This window comes from Stegastes partitus, unplaced genomic scaffold (assembly GCF_000690725.1).
Source record: "Stegastes partitus isolate 25-593 unplaced genomic scaffold, Stegastes_partitus-1.0.2 Scaffold211, whole genome shotgun sequence".
Lineage (NCBI taxonomy): Eukaryota > Metazoa > Chordata > Actinopteri > Pomacentridae > Stegastes > Stegastes partitus.
In genome coordinates this window covers 170,767-182,596 of record NW_007577942.1, presented here as the reverse complement: position 1 = coordinate 182,596, position 11,830 = coordinate 170,767, and the positions used below count along the sequence as shown (strand labels likewise).

The 11,830-nt window shown below is 39.3% G+C and overlaps 2 protein-coding genes across 2 annotated transcripts in view; both read left to right on the top strand.

The window, feature by feature from the left end:
• ppp2r2aa (protein phosphatase 2, regulatory subunit B, alpha a) overlaps nt 1-5,297 on the top strand; it is an 11,783-nt gene extending 6,486 nt beyond the window's left edge. The window contains exons 8-10 of the mRNA XM_008280839.1: nt 21-190; nt 403-494; nt 917-5,297. Of these exons, the coding sequence (XP_008279061.1) occupies nt 21-190; nt 403-494; nt 917-1,196 (542 nt within the window). The 3' untranslated portion in view covers nt 1,197-5,297. The remainder of the gene's footprint in view (nt 1-20; nt 191-402; nt 495-916) is intronic.
• Nucleotides 5,298-6,161: 864 nt separating this feature from the next.
• bnip3la (BCL2 interacting protein 3 like a) lies at nt 6,162-10,939 on the top strand. Its single transcript, XM_008280838.1, has 6 exons — nt 6,162-6,250; nt 7,365-7,635; nt 7,732-7,813; nt 7,897-8,003; nt 8,103-8,252; nt 9,048-10,939. Exons 1-6 carry the CDS (start codon nt 6,199-6,201, stop codon nt 9,094-9,096), a joined length of 711 nt encoding a protein of 236 aa, XP_008279060.1. The 5' UTR covers nt 6,162-6,198; the 3' UTR covers nt 9,097-10,939.
• Nucleotides 10,940-11,830: the final 891 nt, after the last annotated feature.

Genomic DNA, 11,830 nt, shown 5'->3' with positions numbered 1-11,830 from the left:
ACATCTTTTTCTTTTTTCAGTGTTTGAAGAGCCAGAGGATCCAAACAATCGTTCATTCTTCTCTGAAATCATCTCATCCATCTCTGATGTAAAGTTCAGCCATAGTGGACGCTACATGATGACCCGGGACTACTTATCCGTCAAAATTTGGGATCTCAACATGGAGACTCGACCAGTAGAGACATATCAGGTCTGTAACCACTGTCATTTTTCGACAAAATTAGTGCTGTTAAAGTTTCTTCATCAGTTTTGCTCCTGAAGACTGACATTCTTCTGTCTCTGCACCATACTGAGGCACTTTACATAAGTCATAATGAAAATATCGAGGCCTCTTGAAATGTTTCTCTTTCGCACAGCTGTTGACTATAACTCTATCACCTCCTCATTGCTTTCTTTTAACAGGTGCATGAATATCTCAGGAGTAAGCTGTGTTCACTTTATGAGAACGATTGCATCTTCGACAAGTTTGAGTGCTGTTGGAATGGGAACGACAGGTGAGAAACTGTTTCTTACTGTCCAGTGAGCATAAGCTTGTCATCAAGAGAACGACTGCTCTGTGAACTTTAATGCAGTTCTGAATTTGTAAAAATCCCCATCACCAGACACACAAAATGCATAACACACCCAGACATTTTGGGCAGACTGCCTATTTGACACCAATGACCTCAGTAACACTAACCTTATCACTTGCTGGGGTTATCAGCTCAGTGCAGACCGTAAGGCTGCTCATGATTTTGTGTGGGTGGCACAGGGGTTGTTCTGTACATGCTTCTTGTGGTGGCTCATGACAAAGAACAGTAAACCTCTGGGTTTTATTTCATTGTCTTTATTTTTCCTAAGATTATTTTGAGGTTAATGTAGAGACAGATGTTGCTCAGTTTGCTGCCTGACTCACTCATACCTTGTCTGTCCACAGTGTTGTGATGACGGGTTCCTACAACAACTTCTTCAGGATGTTCGACAGAGGTTACCGGCAGGACATGACCCTTGAAGCATCGCGGGAAAACAGCAAGCCGCGATCGGTCCTGAAACCTCGCAAAGTAAGCACAGGTGGGAAGCGCAAAAAGGATGAGATCAGTGTAGACAGTCTGGACTTTAACAAGAAGATCCTCCACACTGCCTGGCATCCTCTGGACAACATCATCGCTGTGGCCACCACCAACAATCTGTACATATTCCAGGAAAAGCTGAACTAGCGTTTGTTGAACCGCTCAGATCCCAGTTTCTGCTTGAGCCCCATTGCTCTGATATACCAATATAAACAATAGCTGTCTGTTTTTAGCTAAATCCCTAAATCTTGATAAGATCTACCCTTAGTGTGTCTGACAACACCTAGTACGTCAACAAGAAGCAGTGGCATTACCAGAGTACATCCAACCAGGCCATCACATGCACAGTTTTCTATTGCAAATGTAAACATGCAGGGTTTTTAGAGTCCAGACTTCGGGATTTAGTGTCATCGGGTTCCTCCATTAGGAGCACTCCATTTAACAAGCTACCATTTGCAACTCCACTACATCCCAAACCAAAGGGAAAATATGTTAAATACACATATTTGGTTAGTTTCTTTCATTATTCTTTTGTGCCATCGTGACATGATTCACTTCTACGTCATAGCTACCAATTGTTAAGTTTTTGTAGCTACCATGTTTTACTAGTTTGAATAGGAAATTCTTTCTACTGTTTTTATGTCTTGCTGTCACCAAGTTCCTTTTCGTACTGGCCTGAAACACTTCTAATACAAGCTGTCGACACTCCACTCGATTTGTCCAGTATTTGTCAAGTTGCCAAGTTCACTCACCACTTCTTTTTTTTTTTTGCTAATGTACAGTATGATTATGCTGTTAAAGGACTAATCTAGTGTTTTACCGTGTTTTAGCTCATTCTCTGAGAATGGCATATAACTTACATTACTGCTAACATTTGTCCACTATGTACAAATATTTATTAGATCATTTTTAACTTTAAAGCAGCCACTGCTTTACATTAATTTCTCTACAGAAAAAATGCCAACTTACTTAAAATTGACTGCACATGAGTTCTATTACCGTGAACTTGTTGTCGTCTTTGACTACATCAAAATAATTTTTTGGTTACACAGCAGTAAGCAAGTAAACTGTAACATTTGACACTAAAAGAGAGTTACCTAAAATCTACTGTCTTCACCTTCTCCTCACAACAACATCTGTGTGTCTTTATGTTCATCTTCTGGATTAGGATCTCTGTTTGTAAATACTATTGCTTTTAATTAGCTAAATGTCAAAACCGCAGCTTTCGAGTGTCCCGAACATTTGAGCATTCGGTTTTCAAAACAGTTCCTGTTCTCAGCTGCACCAAAACTTGACTCACTGTTCAATAATATAGACGCTAAGTTGATTTTCATAGTGTATTGAAATGGCTACATTTAGAGAAATGATCAGCAGTAATGTAAATGTAATTTCTAGTCGTAAACGCCAGCGTAGTCCTTTAACATGGATATAAGACTGGCGGGCACACACACACTTGTCAGGTATTGTGGTTTTGGGAGTTAAATGGTGGCTAATCATGCCAAAGTAACCAGTCCTATACACTCTGAACATGTATTCATTTCAAGCTGTCTTGCAGACAAGGTGCCTCTGGTCCGACTGGTCACTCTTGCACATGTGTAGACAACCATATAAAGCTCAGGACAAAAGCTTATATACGTGGAAGGGCGTAATGGTGTGTTCATTCTTTTGTGGTCTGTGGCACCAAAACTGAGTGCTGCTGCCAGCTTCCCCGCAAAGCCTGTTGTGTTGCTGCAGATTGATCGATCGCTTTACTCTCTGGATCTAGTTTCTGTTTGTAGACTTTTTGTTTTATTTTATATGATGTTTTGTACTGTACCTGATAAAAAGAAGAATAATCACTATAGCTGATTTATTTTTGTATAAATTAAGGCAATAGGATTACAGTCTGATCACTGTAGTTTCTTTAGCTGTCTGACTGATTGTAGATGGGAGGTTGCTTAATAACCAGGTAACCTTTTTGTCACATGGCTTTGGGACATTTTCTTCATCCTGGCAGGTATTTGTTTGAAAGCTAGAGATTTTTTTGACATCAAGGAAGTGTGTCGTTTCTGATGTGGGATGTCCAAAGAAAAGTATTTTCAGGTGTCAGTACGTCTGTAGTGATAAGCACTATAACTGTATTCTTTTTTTTTTTTTTTTTTTTTTTTGTTTTTTTATTTGGCCGACTGTAACTGTTGTTTATGTAGAACTTTTTTTTTTGGATGCTTCAGAGTTACATTCTGAGTTAATTTAGATCTTAACGTTCTGTTTCTGTGCCATGGTTTTGTTTAATGAATCATTTTTGCTCGCTGTGAATGAATGGGCCCTCGTGGGTCTACATTGGAAAGGCATATTTAATCAACGTGTATTGTTAAAACTGTTAAATCAAGTTCTCTGCAGCTAGTCAAGGCAATTGACTAGACGGCAGAGTGGCTGATTTTGAAATATGAAACGTCTTCTCTCTCCTGTGACGCATGTGCAGCTCTCCTATACAGACTTGCTTATTTAAACAGGAGAATTTGTGAAGCACTTGCAGGTTATTGTTTAATAGTAGTGGTCTTAAATGACTGTATTGGACAAGGAGGGAAAAAAAAAACTTCATAAACATTAAATTTTGCTGTTTCTTTGCAACATCATGATTCAGTCCAATGCTGCCAGTCGAACTTTTTCAGAGCAGACATTTTGGATCGTCAGAGCAGGAAAAGCGCAGGTGTCGATGCTAACGGCTGCATTCCATTTAGGTGAGCTGCTATCAGGGTCCTGGTTATTGTGCATCCTGGCTCTGTCATTAGTGAACTTTGTTTCACCTGTTCTTTTACTTTTATGAAACGTGAAATGTCTGTAATGAAGAGAGTCTTATTCTATTCTGGAGCAAACAGCTTGATTATAGCACAATTTTTCATTTCATTAAAATTATGTTTTAAGCCATTAAATCAGGGCACGAAGCTTCTTGGTCCACTGGATCATATTTGTAAGTGTCACTCTTACGTCAGAGAATGGTTTTCTAATCACTAAGATGCCAACAACTAACCACCTATTTAACTACTGTAGAGTGACACCCTCTCAGGGCTCTGGGTAATGTCTTCTCGTAACAAGATACTTTGCTAATCTTTTTATTTTTTTTTCCTTAATTTTTGCAACCTTTTGAAAACAAAACAAAAACTCTTTGCTTTATTGTCTAATGCAAAACTGTGAAGGTGATTCATGTCATTTGAGTCGTGTCATATATGTGTAAACCTGTATAATGTGGCACCTTTGTCCCATTCCACGGTAAAGGATCCAATCAGTTAGCCCCCAGTTAGCATGAAGAGAGATTCATTCAAAATGAGATCAGTGGTCAGCCTTGTCCTATCATTCATCCAATTGAGCATCTACTTACTCACCTTTAAATAACTGTTATCCTGAATAAAATAGTGCTGCATTGAAACTGGCAAGTTAGCTTTAAAGAAATAAAAAATAAAAAAATCTTGAGGTATCATTGGCTTTTGGAAAATATTCATCTTTGCAGACAGCAGAGATGGGCATCAGACTGTATGACCATTGCAGCATTACTAAAAAAAAAAAACAGTTACTGACATTCGTGAAAAAACAACTAACCAACAATCTTTTTCTCTTTCCCCTCATCTCGTCTTCATACAGTAGCTATTGATCAAGGCTATAGCGTAAACCACAAAGATGTTCCGACGAACCCTATTGCCTTTCTTATAGCATTAAGAAGAAAAAAGATAATCAAGTATGTTTCTTGAAGTTTCTGGCGTGCCAGACAGGAGACTGCTCAGGGGAATTTACCGCTGCTCTGTGATCAAAACCTTGTACCTTCAAGAAAGCAGCTTTTCAGGACTCTTAACAAAAACTGCCTTATTTACAGGTGAATCATCCTTTATATAAAAAATAATAATAACAATTCAAGTTTCTGTAATGGCTAACTAAGCTTGCCCTCCATAAAGTAGAAAACATCACAAAATCTCAAGGAAACTGTCAAAATTGGAGTTATGAGGTTTTTCCACTTGCAGCAGCATTATATACATGTCTAATGTATCACAGGAGTTAAAAAAATAAAATGCACTTTTATTTTTGTGAATTTCATTAATTTGTATGTTTTTTGGTTGTTTCTTTAAGGGGCTCTCGAGTAAAGATTGTAAGAGTTTTGGTGATCTGTTAGGGAAAAACTACGAATGGTTCATTGTACAGCTTTGTTTGTCTTTGTCAAATGGAATAAAGTACAGTTTAGATGAAAAGTAATAAAGAATTTCAAACCTGACTTCTGAACAAAATGCCTATACTGTTTTATTATGTACTGTGTGCATACAGTAATGTGGAGCTTTCCCATCAACATAACACTTTCGTTACTGCAGTGTACCTGTAATACATTATCAGAACATGATGCTTATTTTAGGCCTGTTTGATCACCAAGTTGCTAACTCAGAGTTGCAAGTTGTGCAGATTTCTGCAAACAGATACACTAATTCATCGATTTGAGAAATGTATTTTCTGAAACAGTGTGTGGATGGATCAGGTTTGAGAACAGGTTCCTAGCACATGTGGAGGGCAATACCATCTCCCTCTTTAAAACAACAAGCCATTCATAATTCAGCAAGAATATAACAGTGCAGACCCATCCTCTACTAATCTACAGCATGTACTACTAATGGATGTGCCCTCCTGCCCACGTTAAGAGCTACGTCCAGCCAGGTAACAGCATTTATTTGCCAAGTGAGTAACAGGAGGTGATAGGGGTCGACCTTATTACTATCATCAGTCCTCCATAAACCCTCCATAGACTCAGATGACTCAGAAACACAGCATGGCAGTTGACCAGGGCACAGCTCATATTTGTATATATGTGCATAAGTCATAAACAGACTCCATGTTACTGCACAAATATTTCTACTTTATGCGAAAAACATTATTTTTTCTTACTGTTATTGCAAAAAAAAAAAAAAAAAAAGACTGTGTTAAATCGTTGAGTCATGTACATTTGCAACAAACGATTGTGTTGACTGTTGAATAAAAATCTATTTGAAAGGAAAAAACAATGGCCATCACAGACCTGCAGCCTGTCTGGACCTCCTGATATACAGTCAATGGTCTGGAAGCTGGACGGGTTTTGCGCCTGCGCACATCGTAGTTTATTGCGTGTCATGTTGAATGCTAAAACTGGGTAGTCAACATGTCCACCGCTGCAGCTCAACAAAACAATAACGAAGAGCCCGGGCTCCACGGTACGTACTGTCGGCAGGTTCTCCGTGCTCCGTGTTACCAATGCTACTCTGTGTGCTCTTAGCGAAAGCGTGTATTTGTGAGAATATTATTGTAATGAAGGTTTTATTGTAAAAGTTACATCGGGGATGGAATTTCCTCGTCTTCTGGGAGGGGTTGAGGGTGATGTTGTTTGACGTCACCGCCAGGCAGCCAATTGCGTTGCGACAAATGTTTGACTGATACGTCGTGGGCCAATCATGTACAAGCATCGGCGTTGGGCGGGCTCAAGCCGAAATGAAAACAAGTTTGGGACAAAAGGCTAAATACATTTTCTGTTTGTCTGCCGTTGTTTTTTTATTTTTTTTATTTTCTGATAATCGATCGTATCACTCGGACGAGTTGTGTGGAAGACTGTTTATCCAACAGGCTATTGTCTTTTTGATTAAATGTCAATTCAAAGGAAGCCAGCGGATGTTTTCCTAAATGCCTGTAGACAAATGGCTCCAAAAACACATTCCAACCCCCAGAAGGTGTGTTCAGGCTCGAATCGATGAACTGTGTATTTTTGTAGTTAAACATTATCTGGGGCAGAATAGCGGGACGTTTCTTGGTTTGCATGTGACACAGCTGGAACAGCGACATGTCTGGGCAAACTGTCTCGTACCACAGTTATGCAAGACCTCACACGGGAGCAACATTGACGGCAAACTCGATCTGTGAATGTGATGTCGGTCATGTTTACGTGCGATCTGCAGAAATTTGATTTGTGTTTTCACCCAGCAGCCCAAATCGGTAAAAGGGCGTCTCATGCAGTCACAAGGTTTAACATGCTGTGCTCACCCAAGCCTGCAGGCTTTAGGAGATTGCATAACTCCCCCCTCGTCTCGAAAAAAAAAAAGGAAAGTATGAGCTGTTTGTGGGGCAGTGGCACAAAGAGATGCATGCGATCATGGATGCAGTGCACTGGCAGTTCATTTGAATGCACAGTGTCAGTGGTGCAGGAAATGTGGGTCAGCTGTTTCATCTCACAAAAAACAGAGGTGTGTGTCTGCGTGGTGCACAAACAGCTGTTAGGTTTAACACAACAAGCCTAATTTCTCTTCCTTTCATGCTCTTGTTCTTTATGTTGCCAAGGCTCCTGGGTAGAGCTGGAGCTGAATGGGAATACAGGGGCCCAGGGCGGGCAGACCAGCCTGCTAATGCCACCCGCTGCAGACCAAATAAACGCGAATGCTGGCATGAGTCAAACAATGCAGACCTTAGAAGTGGTGCCCGAAAGCGATGAAACCCTGATCGGAGGACTAGAGCATGTGCCATCATCCTCCTCCATCCACAATGGAGACATGGAAAAGATCCTCCTGGATGCACAGCATGAATCTAGTCCGAGTAACTCCTCCTGCGATAGGTAGGCGTAAAGGTCACGATTTGCTCTTTAAAAGGTCAAACGAGAGCTCATTGTTAGACTGTTTTTTTGTTCTCTCATCTTAATGTGTTGATTTAGTCCTCACAGGCCACCAAGTCCAGAGCAGGATGAGGGTCAGATCACGTTTGATGTGGAGATGTCCAGCCCAAGAGGTAGTCAGGTAAAGCTGCATATTAAACTGTAATGTTCAACCCCTTTTCGAGTGTTTTCGTTTATCTAATTGCTTTACTTTTACATTTGCAGTCAGAGGAAGATGGTCTAGAGAGGGACAGAGAGGAAGACATCTTGATGAACAAAGAAGTAGACTGGGTCGCTGATTGGTCGAGCAGACCAGAAAACATTCCACCAAAGTAAGCAGATATTTAGTGCAAGAATCATTAACTACTAGACCATCAGTTGTGTTTGGAATTTTTTGAATTATTAATTGGTTAACTGATTATCCTGCTCAGGGAGTTCCACTTCAGGCACCCCAGACGTTCGGTATCTCTCAGTATGAGAAAGAGTGGGGTCATGAAGAAAGGTGGCATCTTCTCTGCTGAATTCCTCAAAGTTTTCATCCCTTCCTTACTCATCTCACACATCCTGGCTCTTGGTCTTGGGTAAGTTTGAATTTGTGCAGTTCTGTCTTGCTTTATGTCCTTTGTGGTGGCGTACTTATGTTTACCCCAGGGCATGTCAGTGTTTTTTGTTCGCTTGCACCAGTTTGGTACTTTGCTGACTCATGATGTGCCATTGTAAGGGGTCAGTTTATCAGTGCACAGCTGTTTTAGTGACAGAGATGACTGCAATTTATGGCCTCGGTCTGCCTGGTCAGAATGGGGCCACTTATTTAACAGGGAAAGTGGTGAAATTGGTTAATTTCCACAGGCCGATGACACAGTCTGCAGCAAATCAGCCCCAAATGATGTAGAGGTCGGACGATTGTTAGCATGGCCAGCTATCAGAGCTAATATTCAGCATTCTTACATTTATTTCTTTTGTACTTATTACTGATAAATTAATTTTAAAATGCATAAAAACAAATGGTGTGTTTCATAGATTTTAATACAAAGATTTTCATATTCACAGCAAGTGTAATTATTGTTATTAGGCTTCTTGAATGCTAATATTCAGTGTTGCTTTTGGCCCTCAAATGCTTGAGAACAGAATAGGAACCAGAAACTGAATAAGAAGCTGCTGTTCCCTGCAACCTTATTATTTTAGGATATCATATTTCTATTGATGTTTAGAAAAATATGTATATTAACCATAACCAAAATCCGTTAATACGGATTAGTAGTTTTATTTTATTGCTACATTTTCACTGTTTCCAAAATGTTTATATGCAGTTTTGCATTTTGTTCAGCTGGTTCAATTTCATTCATTTTCTGCCTTTTTTTTCTCCTTTTTTCTAGGGTGTACATTGGGAAGAGAATTGCCACAGCCTCCACCAGCTCTTACTGAATAGAAAATCAAGCAGTGCCTGGATGTTCTCCTGTCTCCAAGTCTCTCTACCATCCTCCTGTAGTCAAGCTCGCTCTCTGCATCTATCGTACACCCACATTTCCTACCCAATCAACATTAAATCATGTCACATTGTAGATGTAGTCATACACCTGATGTAATGTGGTTGCACTCCATCAGATTTTGACACAGGGCAACATTGTACATGCAGTTGTCACCAACTTGAATCCAGTAGATAGCAAACTCTGTCTGAGCTGGAAAATATTAGTCATCCTGCTCAACTCAAAAAAATACGTGACAAAGATTTGATGTCAGGTGGCTTCAGGGCTGAAGTTTCTTTACTTGTCTTGATGTTATATCGTCATAAGAAATCTGGCCTTTCTCCAAAGCTGCATCCCTCCTCTGGTGTCTTAGTAGGCAGAGTGTGTGAACCAATAACACGCACCGTATCTGCAATATTAACTAATTTAATTGGCTCTGGGAACAGAAGGGACCTTTATCGCCTTAACGTACTGAGCTTAACATTCAAGGTGCAGTGAACTGGGGGTGGGGGACAAATGATGTGGCACAGTGGGATCAGTTTTTTAATTCTGCACATTTTTGAGAATAGAAATTGTATCATGCCGACCCCAGAGGGTTTCTTGTAAAAGCTTTGATTTTTAAAGGTTGGAAAGCTTAACCATTTATCTAGTATGTAGCTCCAGAATTTTGCAGTGAGGTTGTTGGAATACATTCCGATAGTGAAACCTAGGCCGGAAGGCAATATACCAGGCCATATGCTATTTTTATTTGTTTTTGCCTACATATCTTCTTCTTTAACACATAATATAGCAGCAATGGCAAAGTGCCAAATTTTTATCTTTCACCACTGCACATTGGTGATATATCTTAGACTGTTTTTTGATTTTCTGACATGTTTAGGTATTTAAAGATGTAGATGTGAAAAATAATTTAAGCTGTGATCTGCCCCATGTAATAGACACCTTTCCATATTGTATAATTTGTTTATACATTCATGTTAATGCATATTGTATCTTATGCATTGTGGCAGTGTAAGTAATGTGTTTTTTGCTGTTGTTTAATTGCCGAAGCTTCAGTGGCAGGAACCACCACCAGAGAGAAACGTATTTCTAGGGGCTCCATTTAAGAGTGTTATCTGACTTTTATCTAGATTTCACTGTACAATAATTTCACATAACCTGATACAATAAATAGCGTACAGTGTCTGTGGAACTTCAACAGAAATGACGGAAATGATTTGCTGATGAAAACACGTGTATTTTTGGATATTGATGGCTGACTGTTTGTAAACGGATGACATTATAATCATATGAAAAATCATCGACTATAATGTACAGTATTGGCAGTATTGGTTTTAATGCACTCCACATGCTTCTAGGCTTTAATGCATTATGTAACTCGTACTACCGCAAACTGTACAAGTCGCCATTACAGGCTTATGTACAGTTCATCACTGTGCAATACAGAGCATTTTGAGATTTAAATAAAATTTGTATATATACAGTGGCTTATATAAAGATACAAAGGGAGTAGATAGAGTGACATAGAACTAGATGCATTATTTACATCTTATTAACTATTGAAAGGCACATATCCTCATTATGAGCTTCTGCACGGCTGAATAGTGAGCAGCAATGAACAGACTTTGTAGTAAACACACATGCTAAGATATAAACTCAAGTGTTATCTATGGATGTTAATGTACATTCCATTGACATGATTAACAAACAAAGAGCACAACATAAGCGTGGAATACTATGTGTGCAACTGCTGTATGCTTAGGCAGGTTTTCAAATGCAATAAATTACACTAGGTTACAACACTCCTGCTATGTAAACTCGGTCAATCCAAATAAACTGTTTGTGTTCATAGCTGCATGGTTTTAAGAAGCATCAAAAGATTTTAATGGAATTGTCTCCCCTAAATCCATAAAAGATCCACTGAGAAAGAGCAATGTTTTTTCTCATGTTCAATCTGACACATACACATCCAAGTTTTTTTGTTTTTTTCTGGCTCAGAATGGGAATCTGGCTTGTGAATATGCATGACAATAAGCATGATCAGTCCATGTTAAGGGGAGGCAATGGGTTTGTGTTGCCTTATTTGACAGAAATCTATGCATTTTCCTTTTATTTCTGATGGTTTGATAAACTAAAAATGTCTGTTATGATTGAGTAAACGAAACCCTAGTTTAAAAAAAACAACAACTAGTTCTTAGTTCTTATCATTCTGGTGCTTGTGATTTTCCTGTGTTGCCGGTGAAAATCTCTTTGGAGGGGTCACAAAATTCCTCTGTAGGAAAAACCCTGCACATCTGGAAGCTATATAGCCTATATTTTCTATGTTGGGCCACAGAGCAGCAGTGCACTTTGGCATTAAGGCTCTTCCTGGCTCCTTGCAAGAAATAATAAAAGAGAGACAAAATGCTAGTCTTTCAATGAAAGTAAAAGCGATCAAACAGGCATCCAGTTAAACACACTTGTCTAACCTTTTTTAGGCCTGAAATACCTCAGATCATAACTCCAGTAAAGCCTCTCTAGTCGTTGCTGTTTGTACATGGCCCTTTATTATTTGATAACAGCAACACCGAATTGAGGGAGCAGCAATTGGTGGTTGTAATGCAATTCTAAATTGCTTTTAAGCCTTCATATTCGCATACTAACTAGCTTTTGACTAGCACAGTTTAGACTGATGTGTTCCATCAGATAGGTCG